This window comes from Ovis canadensis, chromosome 21, assembly GCF_042477335.2.
Source record: "Ovis canadensis isolate MfBH-ARS-UI-01 breed Bighorn chromosome 21, ARS-UI_OviCan_v2, whole genome shotgun sequence".
Taxonomy (NCBI): Eukaryota; Metazoa; Chordata; class Mammalia; order Artiodactyla; family Bovidae; genus Ovis; species Ovis canadensis.
This window is the reverse complement of record NC_091265.1, coordinates 61,438,720-61,461,096: the sequence shown is the minus strand read 5'-3', so window position 1 is coordinate 61,461,096 and position 22,377 is coordinate 61,438,720. Positions and strand designations below refer to the sequence as shown.

General features: G+C 58.1%; 2 protein-coding genes across 7 annotated transcripts; both read right to left on the bottom strand.

Moving 5' to 3' along the window:
- Positions 1–1,170: 1,170 nt before the first annotated feature.
- On the bottom strand, positions 1,171–9,212 carry SSH3 (slingshot protein phosphatase 3). Of its 4 annotated transcripts, none has more exons than XM_069565686.1 (14): positions 8,784–9,212; positions 8,226–8,266; positions 7,476–7,707; positions 6,410–6,528; positions 6,257–6,328; positions 5,854–5,919; positions 5,580–5,768; positions 5,405–5,498; positions 5,029–5,157; positions 4,903–4,949; positions 3,968–4,114; positions 3,560–3,760; positions 3,178–3,469; positions 1,171–2,113 (listed from the first exon to the last, which is right to left on the bottom strand). In XM_069565686.1, the coding sequence occupies exons 1-14, from the start codon at positions 8,847–8,849 to the stop codon at positions 1,841–1,843; spliced, it is 1,968 nt and encodes a 655-aa protein (XP_069421787.1). In that variant the 5' UTR covers positions 8,850–9,212; the 3' UTR covers positions 1,171–1,840. The 4 variants fall into 4 exon arrangements, with proteins under 4 accessions (XP_069421787.1, XP_069421788.1, XP_069421789.1 ...); XM_069565687.1 differs by having other exon boundaries at positions 8,226–8,263; positions 8,784–9,181; XM_069565688.1 differs by having other exon boundaries at positions 3,968–4,192; positions 8,784–8,967.
- A 699-nt stretch (positions 9,213–9,911) lies between these two features.
- On the bottom strand, positions 9,912–21,333 carry ANKRD13D (ankyrin repeat domain 13D). Of its 3 annotated transcripts, XM_069565690.1 has the most exons (16): positions 20,895–21,191; positions 20,521–20,618; positions 20,218–20,353; positions 19,975–20,099; positions 18,998–19,043; positions 18,766–18,909; positions 18,343–18,532; positions 13,200–13,266; positions 12,752–12,833; positions 12,470–12,531; positions 12,231–12,361; positions 11,286–11,443; positions 11,054–11,170; positions 10,799–10,962; positions 10,632–10,720; positions 9,912–10,281 (listed from the first exon to the last, which is right to left on the bottom strand). In XM_069565690.1, exons 4-16 carry the CDS (start codon positions 20,062–20,064, stop codon positions 10,068–10,070), a joined length of 1,554 nt encoding a protein of 517 aa, XP_069421791.1. In that variant the 5' UTR covers positions 20,065–20,099; positions 20,218–20,353; positions 20,521–20,618; positions 20,895–21,191; the 3' UTR covers positions 9,912–10,067. The 3 variants fall into 3 exon arrangements, with proteins under 3 accessions (XP_069421791.1, XP_069421790.1, XP_069421792.1); XM_069565689.1 differs by lacking the exon at positions 20,521–20,618 and having other exon boundaries at positions 20,895–21,333; XM_069565691.1 differs by lacking the exon at positions 20,521–20,618 and having other exon boundaries at positions 20,218–20,476; positions 20,895–21,140.
- Positions 21,334–22,377: the final 1,044 nt, after the last annotated feature.

Here is a 22,377-nt window from a genome sequence, read left to right as displayed (position 1 = left end):
GACTGCTGAAAGGGAAGCCTGGGTGGGAACCATGGTTGCCTGTAGATGGCAGGCCACCCTCTCTTGGCTCAGCTCAGTAGGGTGGATCAGCCTAGTGGCTCAAGAGTCAGATCTAGCTTTTCTGAACCTCACTTTGTGATCCTGAACCTGCTACCCACAGAAAAATGATTCCTCTTCTAGAGGGCACGTTGAGGCTGAATTCTGTCAATGTACAGGTGACGTGTATTGTTAAAATATCAAAGCAGGAAGGGGAGACCTAGGGATTTCCTGGTTTAATCCTTTCGTTTTACAGAAAGAAACAGAGACTTAAGGTGAAGTAACATGCAAGTGATAAAGCTAGGGCTAGAACCCAAGTCTCTGTCCACCAGGGTTACAGCAGTGCTGGGGGTCCAACCAGGGTCTGGGTGAGAGAGTCACTCCTAGAGCTGAGCATGGAGTCTCCATTAACGAGAACATTTGCCACCAGCTCCCATCTGTGAGGTCTGCTCTGAGGGAAGGAGTTCACCCGCCCACTCCCCGCCCCCAACCAGACTAGAGTTATAGGGCACCGTGTTGCATCATCTTGGGAAGCCAGGAAAGGAGTGCCAGCGGTGGGCCTGCCTACTCTTTCTTGAACACTGCCACTGAACAGAAAGAACCCCTTGGCAGAGGAAAGGGCCATTGCGCCTCCTTCCCTGGCAGTGGTGGGCTGGCTTGGAAAATGAGGCTCTCTTGCACTGTAGCAGGAAGATTCTTGGGACCCAAAGTGTGCTCAGGAACTAGCAGCAAGTGTCCAAAAGGAACCTTAGTTTCTGGGACAGGCTTGGTCCTGTCCAGATAGGCACTGGCAGCTTCCATTTCCTCGTAGGTAACTCCCTTCCGCTGCCCCAACAGCGTCAGCATCTCCTGCCCAGTGTAGACTTGTTCCCCTGCTGACCTGCCTGAGGGGGTGTGTGGAGCCAGCATTTACCCAGGCCCTGCCCTGGGAGATGAGGGAGATAGCTCCGGCCTCCTCTCTTCTCTTCCCCATTCTTCCTCCCACCCACCCCACCCCAAACACACCACTGCCCACATGGGCCTGTCATGAGATACCTGGGAACTGTGAGGAGACTGGAAGGGGTAATACGAGGCCAGACTCCTCGTGTAACCAGAGAAAGAGTGGACTGACAGGCTTTATCATCAAATTGAAAATGGTATGAAAATGTTTTTTATTTCTGAGTACAAAGCGAGACACTATTAAGACTATGAAAAACGGGCCAGAGGCTGTGAAGCACAGAGAAGACTCTCTCTGGCCTGGTGCCCGGGGCTCCAGTGCAGTGCTGGTGAGGCGCCGGGGCTGCAGCAGGCTCAGGCTGCTTACAGGGCGCGTGAGGCCGGCCGACTGCCAGCCCCATCGGGGGGGTCTGGGCACCAAGGACTGAGTCTACTCCCGGCCTTTGGGGCAGGGGGGCCCACTGGTTCTCTGGAGGGCCTCAGGAATGAAATGGCGGGGCTGGGGGGATGAGGCAGACGGGAGTGCGAGAGGGAGGGAGCCTGAGCCTTTCTGCACTGGGAAACTCTGTTTTTTACATCTGTGGCTTCAAGTGTGTGTTTCAGGCAGCAGTTGCGAATGAAGCTAGGGTACTGTTGCCCGCAAAGGCACCTTCAGTCTCTACCATATCCCCAAATATGGAGAAAATCTTGAGCCCTTGGAGAGGTGGACATGGGTCAGAGACTTAAGGCTGTAGGCGCTGAGGCTGTAGTGACAGGAGCCTGCGGCCTCCTCCTAAGAGGACTGTGAACAGATTGACAGGACTGAGGGGTGCTCGCCCCGGGAGGCGCCTCTGCTTGTGTCTAAGGGGGCAGGGGCACGCTTTGGGGCTCACGCCTCGCCCTCCTCCCCACTGCTGTCCACGCTGGCCTGCCTCACAATCTTCTGGTGCCTGGGTGTGGACACACAGCCAGCCTCCCCCTGCTCCTGGAAGGCCCGGGTCCGGCTGGCCACCAGGGCGGCGCTGTTGAGGGCCACCACAGACTGGCGGGACTTCAGGGCAGGCCAAGGCCCCCTGCGGACCTGCCGGCCTCCCTTGGTGCTTGAGGGTTGAGGGAAGGGCTGGGGAGGGTCCTCATCTGAAGATTCTTTTGAAGAGAAAACCTGGAAGAGTGAGACTATAGAGTCAGGGAGGTCTTTCCAGGGCAGGGCTGTGAAAAGGGTAGATGCAGAATGTCTGTTGAGTGAATTCAGAAACACTGAGCTACTCACAGGTCAGATTTCCCTAGGCACCCCAGGCCTCCTGCCCCTGCTCCTCACCTGCCCCTATGTGACCCCCAGAAGCCCTTTTTAGCCCGCCTCTCCTCCTCTTGCCCCCACTGCTTTGTACAGTCTGTCCCGTATGCCACAAGGGCTTCCATGCCAGGCCCTGAGCTGGGTGCTGAGTGAGAACACCCTGCCTTTAGAAACGCTGACACCCCCCATCAACCATCTATTCCCCAGCCTTCCACACCCAGCACCGCCTCCTCCAGGAAGCCTCTCCCAAATGTCCCCGTCCTCTGTGAGACGAGCCGTCTTTCTTTTTTTCCTCTGGGTTAGCCACCTTGGCCACAAGTCACATGGCGGGGGGAGGGGGTGACTTCGCAAGGCAGGGGCCAGCTTCTGGTCTTAGACTTGTGCCCTGCAGCTCTCAGCAGAGGGAGAGTGCTCAGCTATCCAGCCACAACTTTGGTTGTGTGACTGCTGTGACCGCTCTGTACGCCCACCCTTCGATGGGTTGCCCCTCTGCTTTGGGAATGGGTGCTGAGGTCGTCCACACCCATCTGGGTTCAGCAGTTGGTTGCGCAGCTCCTGGCCTGGGGAGGATGCTCCCCCAAGTCTGGGCAGCCTTGAGCCTCAGGAAGCAAGTCCCTTCTTCAGGCTGAGAGCTGCCTGCAGCCACCAGCCTAGGGCTGTTCGGCCGTGGAGCCGGCCAGATGGCCCTGTCCCAAGGCTGTGCTCCCGCTCCCATGGAGAACGGGGTCACCTGTCCTCCCTGTGTCTCCTCCACTGCTCTGAGCAGATGAAAAGGAGCAGACCAGGGCATGGCCCGCATGCTCAGGAGCCCCCTGGTCAGGGCCAAGCCAAGCCTCAGTCCTGGACTCTCTTGTCTTCCCGCCATCTGCCCCCTCCTCCTCTCGGGCCCCCACCCTGCCTCAGCCTGGCTCCTCCCATGGCCGCAGCCTCACCTCTGGCAGGTCAGCATCGCCGGAGGGGCTGTCCAGCTCGGAGGGTGGCTCCAGGAGGCTGATGGACCTCATGACCCCACGGAGGTTGATACGGGGCCGTGACCCAGGCGCTTCTCTTGGGGCTGCCTGGCTGTCCTCTGACCCCACGACACTCAGCTCCCCACTGCCCCCCGGTTGTGGCTGAAGAGGTGGGAATGGTGTAGACACCTCGGGGGCCAGGGGCTCCTCGGGGGCCAGGGGCTCCTCTGGGGAGGCCCCACCCACTTTCTGCTCCCAGATGTGGCTCTGCCGGCTGTGAGGGGGGCCCTGAGTCAGCTTCCTGACCCAGCGGCCACCCCCAGCGTCCACCGCACGCCCCCTTCCCTGACCTCCCACCGCATACCTAGCAGTCAGGATGCCCTGGTAGGTCTGCAGCTGGCGCAGGAAGCCAGGGTTGGGGCGGGCGATGGGCCGGAGCTCCTGCACGTGGCGCAGAGCCTGCTCCAGGCTCCAGCCGTACTGCTTCATGGCGTAGGCGATCACTGTGGCAGCTGAGCGGCTGACACCCATCTTGCAGTGGACGAGCACACGGGTGCCCTGCGCCCTGTGGAGCCACACGCGGTCAGCTTCCCCTTCCCCACCCTTCACTGTGCCGTGTGGGGGCGGGGTAGCTTGCGGGCTAGCCTCCCAGAGCAGAGGGGAAGGAGGTGAGGGCCCTGAGGGCCAGCAAAGCGGAGGGCAGGGCGGCTGGCATGGGCCGCAGAGGGCAGGCGGCTGAGGTGGGGCGGGCGGCAGGGTGTAATGGCCCCACCTGGCGGCCTCCACGAAGCGATGGGTCTCCTTCCAGTGGGGCAGCAGCTGAGCCGACTCCTCATCCCAGAGGCGCACGTTGTGGTAGGTAAAGCGCTCGGGGTAGAAGTTGTCGATCTCACGGGCCATGTTCAAGATGTGGCTCACCCTGCAGCCCAGGCATGAGCCAGGCTGACCTGGAGCCAGCGCGCCCTGAGGGCGTTGGTGCTGAGGGTCAGGGTCGGGGCTGGGGGTGGTACAGTTGCAGTGGGAAGAGGAGGTGACTGTGACCTTGAGCAAATCGGTTTACCCCACTGGGCTTGAGTACTGTCCTCCCCTCCCCGCCCCTGCCTCGCTTCCAGGTAGCTGCAGGCTACGAGTCCTTATCTTATCATCAGAAGTCAGTTAGAGAGGGCTTTTGTGGCGGGGGTGGGGGGGAGTGGAATGGGGCTGTACTGTGCAGCATGTGGGATCTTAGTTCCCTGACCAGGGCTCAAACCCACACCCCCTGCATTGGAAGTGCAGAGGCTTAACACTGAACCTCCAGGGAAGTCCCCAGAGAAGGGCTTTTGAGCTCAGCTGAGCCTGGAGGGATGTGCAAGAGCTAAAACCTATGACCCTTGTCATAGGTTTCCCAAAAGCCGATGGTGGACAAGGGACTGAAATGTCGGGAGCAGGCAGCCGGAGAGGGGCCCTTCCTTCTCCAAGAGACGTGGTCAGGCAGAGAGGGGCTTTTCTGCTTTACAGCTAGGGAGAGGGTAGAGGGGACCAGGGAGCTGCCAGCAGACCAGCAAGGTAGCTATTCCCTTGTCCCAGCCTGAGCCCATAGGAGGGGAATAGCCCCAGGGCAGAGCTGGAAGCAGAGTTAGCTGCCGAGAGGATTCTGGGAGTTTCTGGCCAGGTCTCCCCTTGGGGAAGAGGGAGGGTGGGCAGTCCTGAGAGGGCTCGAAACCCTACCTATTTCTCTGCAGCTCCTCCAGATTGGCTGCGTTCCACTCTGAGCCCTGGGAACGGGGAGAGCTCATCATTCGGTCTCTGCTGGCTCTGGCTGTCCCCACCTCCCACCCCCAGCCTGCAGCTCACCAGGTAGAGGTGGGGGAAGATGCGGGACGCCCGGTCTTGCTGGGCCATGAGCAGCAGCATCTGGTTGTCGATGAAGTCGCGGTACTGCTGGAGAGGGCATCCCAGACGCAGCTCCAGGGCCTGGCGGATCTGCAGACAGGCCAGTGAGGTGAGGCTGGGGTGCCTTGCACGGTTCCTTCACCCCACCCTCCCCTCTGGGGCCTCTGAAGTCAGTACTGCGTCCCATCACAGCAGAGAAGCTGAGGCCAAGCATGTGGGAACAGCTCAGACAGGAGGAGCGCTAAAGGGAAGGCTCCACGAGGGGACCACTCTGGCACCCAGCCGGAGGGCCCCCACCCAGGGCCCAGCTCCCCCCTCATCCCCACACCCGGCCCACCTCTTTGGAAGTGACGTTGTCCAGGTCACTGGTGTCCAGCACCTCCCACAGCTCGGCCCGGATCGCCTGCTCCATCTGCTCCTGCTCTGAGGGCCTGGGACCCAAGCCTATCAGTGCAGGGCTCCTTCCCCTCTCTGCTGCGGCACCTCCCCCCAAGCCCCCTCCCCGGACTGACCGGCTGGGCTCCACACAGGGAGGCCGCAGAGACTCCAGGTCGGCCATGGCCATCCACTCGTTGAGGCAGCTCTGGTCAGAGCTCAGTCTGTCCTGGTAGTGGCTGGCCCAGGCAAGGGCACTGCCCCCTGGCACAAGACCACTGCTGAGAGCCGCCTCACATGCCTGGTGCAACACCTGGAGCGTGGCCCTGGGACAGAGGGGAGGCTGGGTCACACCGTCCTCCCAGAGGCCCTCCCCAGACCCTGCGGCCACGGTGGAGCCACATCCCTTACCACATGGTCTGAATGGAGACAGGCTTGAAGATCCGACTCTGGCCCCCGGACGTCACGCTGAAGCCCCTGTGGGAGACCCGGTGCGGTGGGACCTGGCTCTAGAACAGCGCCTCTGAGAGGGCTACCCACTAGCCACCTCACCAGGCTGGTCCTCAGAATATACACACATCATCTGAGCTTCAAAATAAGCCCTGTTTGCAGACGTCGGGCAGCTGAGGCCCAGAGAAGCTAGGTGACTCGCCCAGGCTCACACGGTGGATCTCAGGTGGAGCCGAGAGTAGGCCCAGCCTGGAGTTCTGCAGGCGCTCCCAAGTACCAACCCCCCGGGCAGACATCACACTTGGTTATTTCACCCTCTGGCCCCTCTCTCTCCTGTCCCTTTCCTCCGGGTGCTACCTCTTACCCGTCTCCATCTAGGTACACCTGGGTGTCACTCCAGAGAGGCAGGACCAGGCCCAGGGTGCAGCTGGGGGAGCTGGCGGGGACAGAGGGCGAGGTCCATCAGCACCAGCGCCTCCCCACCAGGCCCTCCTGTTCCTCCTCCCCCTGCTCCCACCTGCTGTCAGGGAAGTCCACGCCCAGAAGGACTGTCTCATCCTGGCTCAGGCTTTCTCTGGTGGAAACGACCAGCAGGTAGCGGAGCCGGGGGGCCCGAGCCGCCTCCAGCTGGGCTGCCTGGGGAAGATGGGAAGGAAGAAGCCTGGGGTCACAGTGGCCCAGGGGCCTTGTTCTCCCCACCCCCACCCGACACATATCCGGGTCGGGAACAGATCTCCACCTGCTCCCCCTGCATCCATGCCTCCCTCCCCAGACACCAGATCAGTGGTTACAGTCTAGTAGTTCCCAGCTTTGGGATTTCGTGGTCCATTAAAATGTTTAAAAAGAGTTTTCTCAAAGGGAATATATATGGGGGAAAAAAGGGGAGCGTGGGCATGACATCACCCCTGTTTTTTTTCCTGCTAGGAAGGAAGTTTAAAAAACACCTTTCCAGTTGCCATTACCATAATTTGATTCGAGAAATGTTTGTTACCAAAGAAATATTAGGGACCCAATCTCACAATAAAGGGTGGTGCTTCCGTGGAATTAATTCTGCCTTATAAGACTGACTGTGTCTTGTTTTTCCCATCTTGCTGTAGACAGTGAGATATTCCACAGGCATCCAGGAATTGGTTCTCACTCTGTCGCCTGTGTCCCATCCTCACGGGGGCCCTTCCGGGACACCAGCCCCCGGTGGGTGCTCAGCAGGCCCCTCTGAGTACCAGTCCCTTTGTGGGCACCTCACACGGTCAGGAAGGTCTTGTGCTGGCTGAACAGAAACCTGCCTCTGGGTAATTCCCCGCTCTTGGTCCTAATCTTGCCCTATAGGATCAGGTGGGACAAACCTCCCCATCCTTTACCAGCTCTCTCCAGAGACCTGAAGACACCACCTCGGCCTGTTCAAACAACTCTAGCTGAAACAGCAGAGTCGTGGTGGTTTGGGTAACCTCTACGCTCCCCAGGGTGCCCCCTGCCCTCACATCACTGCTCTCCAAACACACACGGGCTCTGCTCCACTCTCCCTTCCCACCTGAGGAGTGGCTCTCCCCTTTCAGGTGACCAGAGGGCTCTGGACAGGGCCTCACCAGGCGGATGTCATCCTGTGGCCTCAGCAGCTCCACCATGAGGTGCACGTGTTGACTCTGCTCCTGCTTGCCAGGACTCGCGGGCCCATGCCCATTGTCTGTCTGGTCCCCGTGGGGCTGCCCTTCCCCGGGGGGCTCCTCCGCTGGCTCTGGGCTGGGCCTGGAGGCATCTCCATCATCCCCTCCATCCTGCAGTCCCAGGACAGCCCCTCGGAGTACTGCAAAGCTCTGCCTGGAAGGGGAGCAGGGGAAAAGTGACACCGTGATGGCCCATCCCACCTCTCAGGACAGGGGAGTCAACCCCCCAGAACCACCTGGAGGATTTGTTAAATCAGGTGTTGGTCCCCATCCCCAAAGAGTCAGTGGGCCAGGAGAGGAGGCCTGAGAAGGTGCATCCCTACCCAGTTGCCAGGTGATGCCACCTCAGTGCTTTGGGAATCACTGCCTTGGCGGCTCTCAAGCCTCGAGCCAACTTTCCCTTCCCATCTGCCTAACTCAATAAATAACTGTGAACTTGGTGGGGCCCCAGGGGTCCTCAGGCCCTGCCATTGGCCAGAGCCAGGGCCAGGATAGTGGATGAAGGAGCTTCAACTGACTGGGGGGAAGATGGAAGCAAAGGCAGCCAGCTGTGCCCACTAGCAACTCTGTCCCCACATACTAAGTAGCTGGCTTTGGCTGCAAGTCCTCCCAGAGGGCAGTGGCCAAGCCTGGTGGCTGGATGGAGGTGTGTGTGTAGGGAGAGGCGCTCACCTTCGCTGGAGCCGGCTTCTGCGCTGGGACACCTGGTCCTGCTGAGAAGGCAGCCCCCAGGGCAGAGTGAAGCGGTGGGAAAGGACTCCTCCCCAGGTTCAGGGTGCTGGGGTTGGGGGTGCAGGGATCCGCCCCCCTCCCTCGTCCCCCCCCCCCAGCCCCGCCCACGCAGTGGGGAAAGGAACCAGAAAGGGTGTCAGATCCTTTTCTGTTCCAGTCCACTTTCCACGTGGAGACACTGGCGGAGCCGGGCCCAGGTCCAGGCCGGCAGCCAGAGGTAAGGGAGGGGGAGCGCTGCTGGAGATGCCTGAGGGTTTGGCCCAGGTCTGGGCCCAGAGCAGGGTAGGGCCTCCGCAGGCGCTCGGGGCTCCGGATCTTGCCTTGGTCCGAGTTCCCGGTTGCCTCAAGATCTCCCCCAAGCCGCTCCAGCCTGAGACGTGAAGGCCCCCTCCGCACACCCCTAGGCTTGAGGGGAGGCTGCCCGTGGGCAGCAAGCACTCCTCCAGGCCCAACTGGCAGCCAACTGCGTGGGCAGGACCACAGCCAAGCCAGACTCACCGTGGGCCCCACAGGCGTGGAGTGGCCGCTGGCCGGGGGCGAGCGGCTTACTGTGACCAGGGCCATAGGGCCAGGCCGGGGGCCCCTGGGCCGGTACGGCGCGGCGCCCTCCCTCCTCGCCCCGCGGACAGACGGTCCCTGCCCCTCAGGACCAGGAAGGAGAGTCCGGCGCCACCAGGGCCTGGCACCTCCTCGGGGCGGACCTTAAAGGGCCAGACACCCGTCCAGCCCGGCCTGCGGAGCCGGCACTCAGTGGCCACCGCCCCTCCCTCCGCGTCTCCTCCTCGCCCCCGCCCCTCAAAGCACGTTGGGGGCGGGGCCGGGGGCGGGGCGCAGGTGAGGCTCCGGGCCCCAGCGGCGGGAAAAGGCAGCCTACGCAGCGCTCCAGGATTCGGTCCCTCCTCCCAGGAGGCGCCCCAGCCCCAGTCCTCGGCTCCGCCCGGCTGGGTCACCTGAGCTGTGCTCTGGGCCTCAACCATCCTGTTACCCCGTAGAGGTGGAGCCCAGGGAAGCAGGGGTGAGGACCCAGGTCTTGGAGAGGACCAGACACGGTGGGTCTTAAGTGGAGGCACCCCAGACTTATTTCTTTTTGCTGGTTGGTCTTGGCACTTCCACGCGGCTTCAGGGGATGTCAGGCTGGATTTAGAACGAACCCACAGGCTCACAAGGGGTCCTCGGGGCCACCTTGGAGGTAGGCTGGGCGGGGCTGAGCAGGTTCAGGGCCGCGGAAGAGGGAAGTGACTTGTCTAATGTCACTGCAGTCGAACCTGCCAGGGTAGGTAGGGGCAGGAACCCAGGCCTGGGCACCACCTCCTAGCCACCTGGAGAACCAGCCTCTGCCCTTTCCGAATTCCAGGAAAGCCCGGGTCTCCAGCAGGTGGGATGGGGCTCAGGGGAAGTGATGTTCACGGAGCACCTACCCAGAGGGTGCTTGACACCTGTCGGCTCATCTTACCCTCCCAGCAGCCCTGAGTGTTGGAGGGGGTCTCATTTAAAGCTGAGGAAACAGGCCAAGGGGGCCACGGTCAGGATTCAAATCCAAGTCCTAAGGCCATTACCCACAGTGTCTCACCTTGGTACCCCTCACCAGGCACCCCCACCCCCACCCCACACTGAGCAGAGCAAGCCTGCTGCTGAGGGTCTCTTTATTTTCATCTCGGTCTCAAGGCCAGCTCCCCTCTCTAGGGCTCCAGGCCCCTGAGCCCAGCAGCTGAGTGTTTATAAATAAATAAATTACAAAAGTGGGTGGGGGAGCAGCCCAGACGCCCTCCCGAGGGCAGGGGCTCAGTGCTCAGTGAGTGAGAGCTGCAGGATCCGCTGTAGGTCTTCCTCCTCCTGCTGCCCCCGGCGCTCCCGCTCCTCCTGCTCCCGCGAGGACAGCTCCAGGGCCAGGCGAAGCTGCTCCTCAAAGCTGGGGGGGGCCGGGGTTGGCGGCGTCCTGTGTGGGGAGCCCAGACCCCCGGGCTCTGTGGACATCCTCAGGCTTTCCTGGAGGGCCCTTCCAGGCCAGGCATAAGAGGGGAGAGCAGACCCGTGAGCGCTAAGGCTGGGGAGGGGACCAAGGGCTGGGCCACGGCTGTGGAGGGCGCACATAAGGTCAGGGAGGCTGGGACGGGAAGACCGGAGAGAAGAGACATGGCAGGGTCCTGTCTCCCCAGGCTTCATGCCTGCCGCCCTCCCTGGTGGGCAGCCCTGAGGATGGAGCGTGGCCTCAGAGAGGGTGTGGGGTCCTGGGGCCAGCACCTCCCCACTCCCTACTCCCCACCAGCCAAGAGCCCCCGGGGCTGGCAGGACCCCTGAGCCAGGGCAGGGCTGAGACCTGGCCCTGGTCGGTCCCAGGGAGCTCACCGCTCCAGCTGAAGCTGCTCTTCGTAGGCTGTGGCCTGGGCATGGTGGACACCAGGCCGGGTGTTGGTTAGGGCTTCCCAGACAGTCACCTGCAGCAGCCAGAGCCCCGAGCTGTCACCTCTGCCACCCAGGCCCACGCCCAGGGCCCAGCCCGGCCCACACCCCACCTGCTCTGCCTCCGTGCCCGCCTCCAGGAGGCTCTGCTGGATGGCAAACTGCAGCAGGTCATCATCCTCGTCACGCAGGGGCTCGCTGCGCTCCGCACCCAGCACGCTGTACCCCTCGGGCACCTCGAACACAGCGGGGTCCACCTCACAGGGGAAGGGGCTCCCTGGGCACAGCAGAGGGGTCGTGCTCAGCCCCCCTCCCTGGCACAGAGAGGCGGGCAAACCTCACGGCCCCAGGCCCGCCCTCAGCGGTACCTGAAGTTGCGACAGCAGAGCCGGGCGCCGGCACCCACACCGAGCTCAGGGGCTCATCGCAGCCACACAGGTTGCTGAAGGTGATGCGGGCGTTGAGCACGTGGAAGAGGGGGATCTCTGTGAGGAGACCGGCAGCCTGAGCCAGCCCTGCTGCCACTCCCCTGGGCGGGGTGGGGGGGAGGCGGTGGCGGTGCTGCCTGGGACCCTCCTGCTGCCCCAACCACCCTCTCACCAATCTTGACTGGGAAGCCAGGCGGAAGGCGCAAGGTGATGAAGTCACGCAGCTTGGCAAAGTGAGCGTTGCTGATGGCCATCAGGTCAATGATGGGAGTCACCTGGTCCCCCAGGGACAGCGGGTGCTCCTCGCTCAGCCACAGCGTCGCCTTGAACCTGCCCGGCCAGCCGCAGGATGTGGGTCAAGGACCCTCTGGTGGCCCCTCTGCTGAGGCCCACCTACTCTGCCTCTGCGCATGCTGTCTGCCGTGCCTGGGGGGCCCTCTCTGCATAGCGGCCTCTGCCTGCTTACCGTGGGAGCTTATGTCCTTCTGGACCTACAGCCCAGGCTGTCCCCAGGCCCCAGGCTCAGCCTGGCCCATCCTCCTCCTCAGCCCACAGCCAGCACCTCATCCCCCCCTCACCACCCCCCACACACAGTTTAGGACTGTACCACTAGGGACACATGCCAGCCCCTGCCTGAGGGAGCCCACGTGAAGCTCCAGGTAGAGCGCAGGGCCCATGGGAAATTCTAGAACTCACAGCTTATCAGGGCCTCCCAGCACCTCGTGAGCGGATGGTCAAATGCGACTGTTCTCATTTTACCGAGGGGGGTCTAGACTCTCAGAGGGGAAGATGATTCCTCAGGCCCCAAAGCCAGGAGGTGTGAGAGCCTCGTGCCTTTCCCCTCTGCCACAAGCTGGCCCCCAGCAGGTATTTATTTAATTGAACAGAAAGCCATCCATTCATTCACCAGGAAGAGTGACCAGGCCTCTAAGCAAAGCCCCAAGCTGGATGCTGAGGACCATCATAGCCAAAGCCAGACCTCTGCCCCCAGGGAATAGTCTAGAAGGCAGCTGGCTGGGTGAATGGTCCCTCCACTCCAGGGGGCCCCGTGTGTGAGGGGAATCTACAAGGGCTTGGGGGCACACAGGGAAGCCTGCAACCAGCCCTCAGACCTCACCTCTGTACTTTGCTGGACATCTCAATGGGGCGGCCGATGTTCCTCGACTCCAGGCTGAAGTTGGGGTCAAAGTATTCATCGGGGGAAATGGCTGTGGGGTTTGTAGGGCTGGCTGCCTGCTGCACAGGAGCCTGCGTGGGCCCCAGGACTAGGCTTAGTGCTCCGGAGGCACTGGCCTGGCCCTGCTCAGTGGCCCCTGCCAGCCAGCCCCCAGCACCCACCCCCCAGCCCTGGCTCACCCCATTGTGGGAGGAGTGCTGCTGGGCAATGCCAAGGAAGGACTGGAATGGAGTCTTCCCCCCTAAGGAGAAGGGGTGGAGCCCATCAGGGGACCTGGGGCCACTGCCCCCAGACAGCCCACACCCACCTTCCACCCTGGGAGCCTCCTGGGTACTGGGAGGCAGAGTAGATGGGAATGGGGATGCCTCCCAGCTTGGCCCAGACACTGGCCCTGATCCCACACAAGGGTGATCCCCCCAATACGGTGTGACTGGGCAGCGGGTAGGCGCACCTGGGTTTACCTTTGATCCTCGCCTTGTCCTGATCAGAGAGGTGCTCCGTGCGTGTGCGTGTCACCAGCTCCACGTTGGTGGCACTGTACACCTGGGGAGCAGGGGGGACACGGGGAGCTGGGGGCTCGGAGCCTGTTCCCCACATTTAGCCTCACTAGCACAGGACCCAAGGCCTCTTGTCTCCAGGGACAGGTGAGATCTCGCTCCCTGCAGTGGAGGTGGTGGGGTTTGAACCCCAGGGTGTCACTAATGAGGGGAAACGCTCCTCGCTTCATCTTGGTGATCCAGGTGGGGGTCTGTGCTGTGGGTGATCCCTGTGGGCTCAGCAGGGGCCACACGGGGCTTCTGGAGCCCGGGGACTGCTCAGTCTGTCCCTCCACATGGGGTGGATGCGGAGAAGGGGCAGAGTTCCTGGGCCTTGTCTCCTACCCCAGCCCCTACCACTAGGCTCTCCTGCCTTGGCCTCGTAGCCGCTAACGGTTTCCATCTTCTCAGACCGCCAGCCCCAGATACCACATTTGTTCCTGAAACAGACCAAAGAAGAGCTCATGAGGACTCACACCCCCTCAACTCTGGCCAAAGTCGTCCCTTCCAAAGACCCCCTCCAATTAGCCTTCCCGCCGGGAAACACACAAGAACCTTGAAGAGGCTGCCTGGACAGCTCAGACAAATGAACAGAGGATTGAGAACAAGGAAGTACTGGGGAATTGTCCACTTTTGCTAACAGTGTTGGGGCTCAGTTTAAAAACATCTTTATCTGTTACAGTCATGTACAGATGCATGTACTGTTGATAAGGCATCTGGGATGTGCTTTAAAGGAAAAGAAAAAAGGAAAAAAGTGTGGAAGAGTAGATTCAACAAGATTGGCAAAATGTTGGGAATTCCCTGGTGGTCCGGTGGTTAGGACTCAGTGCTTCCACTGCAGGGGGCATGGGTTTGATCCCTGGTCAAGGAACTAAGATCTTGCGTGCCACAGCACAGCCAAAAAAAAAAAAAAAGCAAAATGTTGATACATGTTAAAGTTTGAGTGATGAGTACATTATACTAGTCTGTGTGCTTTAAATTTTCCACAATAAAAATTTAAAAATATGTCGGACTCAATACTAGTTGAAGACTTTATAACCCCACCTTCAAGAAGGGAAAGAACAAGTAGACAGATCAACAAGGAAACGGAAGACTTGACCACGCTATAAACTAGACTTGATAGACGTCCTTGGGACACTTCACCCAACAGCAACAGAATACACATCCTTCAGGACAGACTATATGCTCGGCCATGAAAGAAACCTCAACAAAACTGAAAGGAAAGCAATTATACAAAGTATGTTCTCCAACTCCAGGAGTTGGTGGTGGACAGGGAAGCCTGGCATGCTGCAGTCCATGAGGACGCAAAGAGTAGCACCCAACTGAGCAACTGAACTGGCAGACTGATGTTTTCCAGTCACGAGTGAATGAAATTAGAATTAAAAACAGAGAAAAAAAAATTGGGAACTCATGAACATGTGAAAAGTAACTCACTCCTGAAGGACCAATGCATCAAACAATAAATCAAAAGTAAAATCAGAAAATACTTTGAGATGAATGGAAATGAATATACAACATATCAAAACTTGTGGGACACAACTACAGCAATGCTCACAGGGAGATGTGTAGCTGTGACCTAATCTTCCACAGTAAGACACTGGGAAAATAGCAAACTAAACCCACAGCAAGCAGAAGGAAGGAAATAACAAATATCAGAGCGAAAAATAATGAAGGATAGGAAAACAATAGAGAAAACTGATTCAACCAAAAGCTGGTTCTCTGAAAAGATCAATGGAATCGACAGGAAAAGAGAGAAGACTCAAATTACCAGAATCAGAAAGAGAGGGCATTACCACTGACATTACAGAAATAAAAAGGATTATTAATTAATTAATTATTGCTCAGTCGTGTCCAACTCTTTGCAACCCCATGGACTGTAGCCTATCAGGCTCCTCTGTCCCTGGGATTTTCCAGGCAAGAGTGCTGGAGTGGATAGAACAATATGTTGAAAAATTGTACCCCAACAAATTAGATAATTTAGATGAAATGAACAAATCCTAGAGACACCTAGAGCTTTCCTGGTGGCTTAGATGGTAAAGAGTCTGCCTGCAGCATGGGAAACCTAGATTCGATTCCTGGGTCAGGAAGATCCCAGGAGAAGGAAACGGCAAACCTCTTCAGTATTCTTGCCTGGAAAAATTCCATGGACGGAGAAGCCTGGCAGTCTACAGCGCATGGGGTCCTAAAGGGTTGGACACGACTGAGTGACTTCACTTTCACTTTCAGAGAGACCCAAACTACCAATACTAACCTAAGAAACAGACGCTCTAATAGATTTGTAATGGGAAAAGGGATTGAAGTAGTAAAAATAAAAATAAACAAAAAAACTACCCAGAGTAAAGCCCAGCCCAGACAGTTTCACCAAAGAATCCCACCACACTTTTAAAGAAGAATTAACACCAATTATTCACAAACTTTTACAAAAAAATAGACTAGGAGGTGACATGCCTAACTCATTCTGAGGCATTGCCCAGATACTAAAGCCAGACAAAGCTGGTACCAAAAAACTATAAAACATTGTCTCTTACGAACATGGACACAAAATACTAGCCAACCAAATCTAGCAATATATGAAAAGAATTATACACCATGACAAAGCTAAATTTATCCCAGAGATACAGCATTAGTTCAACATCAGATTGAGGGCAGGAGGAGAAGGGGGCGACAGAGGATGAGATGGTTGGATGGCATCATCGACTCAACGGACATGAGTTTGAGCAAACTCTGGAGACAGTGAAGGACAGGAAAGCCTGGTGTGTTCCAATACATGGATCCACAAAGAGTGGGCACGACTGAGTGACTAAACAACAACACAAACCAATAGAATAAAAATAAAAGTCGTACGGTCACATCAATAGACACAGAAAAAGCACTTGACAAACCTCAAACCCTTTCGTGACAAAAACACTCAACAAACTAGGAACAGAAGGGAACTTCCTCCACCTGATAAAGGGAAGCCTACAACTAACCTCATACTAAATGATGAAAGACTGACCTTTCCCCCTAAGCTCAGAAACAAGATAAAGATGTCTGCTCTTACCACTCCCATTCAACATTCTACTGGTAGTTCCAGACAAGGCAATTAGACAAGAAAAAGAACTAAAAGGGATTTGGGTTGGAAAGGAAGTAGTAAAACTATTAACAGATGACATGATCTTACATATAAAAAATCATGAGGAATCCACTAAAAACCCTTTAGAACTAAAAAAGTGAGTCTGACAAGGTTGCAGGATATAAGATCAGTATACAAAACTCCATTATGTTTTTATAGATTTGCAATGACCAATTGAAAATGTAATTAAGAAAATAATCTATAGTAGCATCAAAAAGAATAAATTAGAATAAATTTATTTACTCTAAGTGCAAAACACTCTGAAAACTACAAAACATCACTGAAAAAAAAAATTAAAGATCTAAAATGGGAAAATAACCTATGTCCATGGCAGAAGTCTTAACATTATTAAAATGGCACTATTCTTCAGACTATTTTACAGATTCAACACAAACACTATCCCACCTGACTTCTTTGTAGAAACAGATAAATTGAGCCTGGAATCCATATGAAATTGCAAGGGACCCACCCAGAATACTTAAAATAATTCTGAGAAAGAAGAACAAAGTCGGAAAACTCATATGTTCTGATTTCAAAAACTTATTACAAAGCAATGTGTGACTAATAAGATAGTGTGGTACTGGCATAAACAGAGTCATACAGATCAGTGGAATAGAATTGCGAATATAGAAACAAACCCATTTGTCTCTGGTCAACTGATTTTCCCACAAGGGTGCCAAGACCATTTAATGGGAATTAATAGTCTTTTGAACAAAGAGTGCAGGGAGAAGTAGACAGTCACATACACAAGAATGACGCTGAACTCTCACCTCTCACCATATACAAATATTAATTCAAAATATATCAAAGAGCTAAGTGTGAGAGCTAAAACCAGAAAACTTTCAGAACAAAACATAAGGGAAAATCTTCATGACTTTGGATTTGACAACAAAGTATTGTTAGATATAAAACTAAAAGCACAAGCAACCAAAGGAAAAATAGATAAACTGGACTTCAGGAAAATTAAAAACTTGTGCTTCAAAGGACACCCTCAAGAAAGTGAAAAGACAACCCACAGAATGGGAGAAAAATGTTTGCAAATCAGGTACTTAATAAGGGATTTATATCCAGAATACCTGAAGAACTCTTGTACATCAATATAAGATTACCTGATTTGTAAAGTGGGCAAAGGATCTGAATAGACACTTCTCCAAAGAAGATACACAAATGGCCAACAAGCACAGGAAAAGTTGCTCAGTATCATTAGTCATTAAGGAAATGTAAATCAAAACCACAACGAATAGCACTTCGTACCCACCAGGATGGTGATAACCCCCAAATAAATAAATGAGTGGTAAGTGATGGTGAGGAGAAACTGAAACGCTCATATACTGCTGATGGGGATGTAAAATGCCACAGCCCCTTCAGTGAATAGTCTGGCAGCTCTTCAAACAACTGAACATCTGTGTTTAATTAGCACATGACCTAGCAATTCCACTCCTAGGTAAATACCCAAGAGAAATGAAAACATACGTCCACACAAAAACTCGTACACTCACGTTGAGGGCAGCACTATTCAGAGTCTAATATCAACAGTCAAAAGGGGGAAATAATCCTTAGGACCGTCAATGGACGAATGAATAAACAAAATGTGGGGTATTCATACAATAGATCTGGCCGTGAAAAGGAATGAAGTCATTACATGCTACAGCTTGGATGAGGCTTGAAACCATTATGCTAAGCCAGAGAGGCCAGTGACAAAAGACTGCACATATTGTCTTATTCTATTCATCTGAAGATCCAGAACAGGGAAATTTATGGAGACAGAACGTAGATTAGCTGGGGGCAGGGATGAGGGGATGGGAGTCAATGAAAGGGGACAGGGTTTCTTTTTCGAGGTGACAAAAATGTTCTAAAGTTGGATGGTGGTGCTGGTTACATACCTGTGAATATACTAAAGACCAATGAATTGTACACTTAAAACAGGTAAACTGTACGGAATATAAACTTATTATCTCAAGAAAGCTGTTTTTTTCTTTTTTTTTTTTCAAGTGTTTCTGAAGTCTGCTTTGGAACTGGGGTATGTGTTGTTGTGATAGGCTCCTCGCCCACTCACAAAGGACCCTGGCCTAGACACACCTGCACCCCTGAGAAGCCAGCTCTGGTACAAACAGCTGCCCTGGACCACAGCCTCAATCCTTGTCTCATGGGAAAGCATGTGAGGTCAGATGTCAGGAAACTGGGGACACCCTGACCTAGCCTCCTCCCCTGGAGACAGCTGCCAGTACAGACAGGCGTGCAGGGGCTTGAAGGTGTCACAGGTCCCAGACCAGCAGGTGGTCCAGGAGTCACTGGGCCTGCAGTGACCCACCCCGCCCCATCCAAGTGGCCTTTGCCGGTGGCTCAGCCTCCCAGAGGCCTGAACCAGAGCCCTGCCCGCAGCGTGGCCAGGGCCCCAACTGACCTCTCGAAGGCCACGTTGCGAGTATCCAGGTGGGTGGAGACGATGGGAGAGGTGAGGCGACTGGCCACGTGCTCCTCGCTGGGCCGCATGGCGGCCAGCAGCACTTCGGGCTCGTGCAGCGCGAGCCCTAGAGTCTCCGTGTGCACCACCTGCCGGTCGTGGTCGACCTCCATCACCAAGGCTCCGGCCTCTGCGCGCCAGCATGGGGGTGTGAGGGTGACCGATTAGTGTGAGGCCCAGACGGCAGCCGCAGGGCCCACCCTGGGACCCCTCAGCCGCCCACTGCTGCCAGCTGTGGCCTCAGGCTCCGGGTCCCCCCACCCCACCTCCATCAGACAAAGGGCGGCACTGTCCTCACAGGAAGGCCCGGGACCCTGGTCTGCCGCAGGCTGGCGGGGACCGCCCCCCGCCCCCTGAGCTCACCCTGGCCCTTGAAGATGAAGCTCCTCCGGCCACGCTGCCAAGTCATGTGCTCAAAGCCCAGGAGGCTGGTGTCCACCCGCAGGCTCTCACCCCGCTTCCACACACGGTACACGTCACTCGGGCACATCTTGGACACCAGGGGCACTGCGGGGGGTCACAGAGGTCACTGGTGCTCTTTCCCCCAGGCCCCACCCCGGGCCCCCTGGGAGCCAAGAGGTAGGTCCCCACTCACCCCAGCTGGTGAACTCCCACTTCATCTCCACGTAGAAGTCGGGGGCCTGGGAGAGACCAGAGTGGCAGTCAGGGCCCTCCCTGCCTGCAGCAGGGCCAGCCCCCGCAGGGCGCCCAGCCCCTCGGCGGGTCTCGATGTATCTCTGTGGTCCAGCTCACCCCCCACCCCAGCCAAAGGCTGCCCAGCAAAGGGTGGGCCACGTGCGGCCTAAACAGGTCCTCAGGCTATCAGCATCTGCAGGCCTGGGGGCCAGGCTCAAGCCCACCATTTGCCTGCTGAGGGGCCTGAGGGCGCTTCTGCCCCCTCTGGGTCCCAGAGTCTTCATCTGAAAAGGGGACACAGTGACTCCCTCTGGGCCTAACCCATGGGGTGGAGGGTACAAGGCAGCGAACTCTCCCAGCGGGGCACCCCTCCCCCCACCCACCGTGTGCTTTGAGAAGGGGGGTCGGGGGTCCAGGCCACATCCGCTAAATTGGATGAAATCCTCCTTCCAGGAAATGTGCGTGAACTGGGAGACCCACCACCTAAAGCTCTGTTGAAATTTCTGGCACATCAGCAGGCTAATGGTGGGGTTGAGCCTGGTCTCTTGGCCTGCAGATGGTTATAGCCTGAGGACTCGCAGACCTATTTGAAGGCCCACCCTTTCTTGGGCAGGGTTTGGCTGGGGTGGGGGGTGAGCTGGACCACAGAGACACATCCAGAGGACACATCAGAGAGGAACTTCTACATTGGCAAAGGCTTTCCTCCCCAAGGGCCTGCTCTCAGCCACGGGGGCCGGGATGCCCCTCTTTCCTGTCTGACCCTGGGCTGGGGTCCAGAGGGAGGGACCCCACTGACAGGGGTCAGGAAAGCTTGCTGCACAGGCTAGGTGCCCTTCCACGGCCGGGCCTGTGGGGTGACCCCGCAGAGTTTGTCATGGCCCCCTCCATGGCACCCCACGCTCCCCGCCCAGGCCACATCCCCACGCCCTGCTGCACCTGGCGGAGTTTGTTGAGCAGTTCCGGAATGCCGGCCAGCCTCTGCGTGGCCCTCTGGTAGTCCCGATACTGGAGCACCAGCTGCACCATCTCAGGGTCCCCAGTGCTGACGGCCTCCTGCAGGACTGGGGGCACCTGGCAGCTGAGGGGTGTCCCCTAGACGGCCCCAGGCTGGGCCACTCACTCCCCCACACCACCCCCTGCTGCCAGCCTCAAGGAAGCCCCTCTTTGCTTCTGCAGTACCTGCCCAGCCCTGACAGCTCTCTTTGCCCACGTTGGCATTGTGTCGAAGGAGGACTCTCACGGACTCCAGGTTCCCCAGGGACACGGCCAGCTCCAGCGGGGTTCGCCCCCGGGGGTCTTCCTGTTCAATGTCATGCTGGGGGAGATGGGACACAGCAGGGCAAGTAAGGAGAGGCCAGAGCAAGGAGGCCGCGGGGATGAACAGGGGCGGGAGTCACTGCAGACAGGCGGTGGAAATGGCACCAGCGGCCTGAGTGTCCTGGCAAGGGAAGAGAGGGGGGCAGGTGGGAAGGGCTTGCCCACCTCTCCTGCCCTCTGCCAGGGTCAGAGCTGGGGCCCGGTGGAGGGGTGCGTCTGGTCAGGTAGAGATGTAGCCGCTGACGTCAAGAATCAGGACTGGCCTGGGGACCAGGACCAAGCAGCTTTTCTCAGCCTGGGCTCAGGGGTGATGCAGCGCGAGTTCGGAGGCTGGATGCAGTGCGAAGTGGGGAGATCGGCAGGCCCAGGCCCAGCGCTGGGAGCCCCGAGGCCAGGAGCACAAGCTCAAGGGGCAGGTGACCTGGACTTCTGGACCTCCGGGGAGAGGGAGCCGGGCGGGCGGCCTCCGGGATGGAGAGCACAGATTTGGGGGTGGGGAGGACAGGAGGCCCGCCCCGGGACCCGGTGGACCTCCTCACCTGGCGGCTGTGCAGCGCGGCCTCCAGTTCGCGGTGTCGGTTCGCCCAGACGAGCCGATGCAGCGGGAAGGTGGGACCCGGGCCTGCCATGCTGGGCCTCAGCGCCGCATCCCGGGAGGACCGGCGGGCGGGCGCGGCGGGGGCGGCCCGGTACCCCCTCGGCTTGGGGACCTGGCGCGGCCCCCTCTCCTCCAGTCCGCGCCGCGCCGGAGCTGCGCCCACCGCAGCCCCCGCGCCCCCGGCGGCAGTGGCGGCGGCGGCGCAGGCGGCGGGGAGGGGGGGCCCGGCGGGCGGGGCGGCGCCGGGGCGGGGCGGGGCGTCGGGCGTGGTGCCCACCGTGCTTCACAGCCATCGAAACCTCGGAGAAGCTGGCACGCCCCGGGGACGGGCGAGGGGCGCTGCCAAGCAGCGCTGCCGGCCACGGGCGCCAGGGCAGAAGCCAGGCCTCGGGTCTCAGCCCCGGGTCTCGGCCGGGAAGGGTCTGCGGAGGGCGTTCCGGGGGGCGGGGCCAGGCTGCAGCTCAGCCCGCGCCCTGCAGGGGGCGACCCAGGCACGGCGCAGACCGGTCCTCGCGGGTCCGGAAGGGGAAGAAGCGAGGCCAGGGGCCCGGCGGCCCGGAGAGCGGACGTGCGCGCGCGCGTGCGCGCCTGCGTGCTCGGCGGGCCGCGGTCCCGCGGCTGTAGGGTCGCCAGCGGTCCCGCGGCTGTTGGGTCACCAGCGTTCCCCCGGCAGCTCCCCTCCTTGACCATGCGCCCGATCTTCCTACCCCAGGCCCCGCGGGTACCCGAACATGCCTGACTGCGCGGGTGGGATGCGAGCTGCTGGTTTACCTCAACCCCATCACTTCTGAGATTCCCCTAAAAGCTGACCAGCTTTGCTTAAGGCCCCCTTCCTGGGCTGGACTCTGCCCTGGGGGATGGGAGTGGGGCGCACGGGAGGCAGGAATGGGAGTATGGGGAGAAGTGGGGAGCCGGCCTGGCTAGCTCTAGACCTTCCGGAGGGCCCTTCACTGCGAGGTGGCTGCTTTCAGCCGCCGCATGCACCGCTTTTGCAGAGGCTGCACTTCGCTGCCAGTGTCAGGAGAGGAAGGAGAGTTTCGAAATCAGAGCCAGCCTCCTCTGCCCGCACCGGAACCAGGGTGCAGGCCTTGCTGAGCTCTGGTGTATTACCCTAGCCTTAGCCTGGGTTTTGGCCCCAGACTTGGTGAGGCAGTGGCCGGGTTTGGCCAAGGCTGACCCTCAGGTTTCCATTTCTGTTTATAAAAAGGTCGTGCCATTTGATCTAGATGTTTAAGGTCTGTCTGCGGGCTGGGAGGCCCTAGTTAACGTTCTCACCTTACCCTCTCTTTGTGGCCAAGTGATTCCTGTGCTATCTAGGATGACTTAGCACTGTGGTGCCATCAAGTCATTATAATGTCCTTGGGCCTACGACAGCAGAGGCCTCTGAGTGTCTAGAACTCTAAAATCAGGCCCTACCAGACATG

What these genes read in the sequence shown, in the direction of transcription:
- ANKRD13D (XM_069565689.1), bottom strand. Translation starts at nt 20,984, where the DNA reads ATGGCAGGCCCGGGTCCCACCTTCCCGCTGCATCGGCTCGTCTGGGCG. An exon ending in GAGCTGTCAGGGCTGGGCAG is followed by an intron (nt 20,100 to 20,217) that starts GTACTGCAGAAG and finishes AGGTGCCCCCAG; the next exon opens with TCCTGCAGGAGGCCGTCAGC. An exon ending in CTCTGCTGTCGCAACTTCAG is followed by an intron (nt 10,963 to 11,053) that starts GTACCGCTGAGG and finishes TGCTGTGCCCAG; the next exon opens with GGAGCCCCTTCCCCTGTGAG.
- SSH3 (XM_069565688.1), bottom strand. Translation starts at nt 8,849, where the DNA reads ATGGCCCTGGTCACAGTAAGCCGCTCGCCCCCGGCCAGCGGCCACTCC. An exon ending in TCTTCCCCCACCTCTACCTG is followed by an intron (nt 4,950 to 5,028) that starts GTGAGCTGCAGG and finishes CCCCGTTCCCAG; the next exon opens with GGCTCAGAGTGGAACGCAGC. An exon ending in CAGGGCATCCTGACTGCTAG is followed by an intron (nt 3,470 to 3,559) that starts GTATGCGGTGGG and finishes CCCCCCTCACAG; the next exon opens with CCGGCAGAGCCACATCTGGG.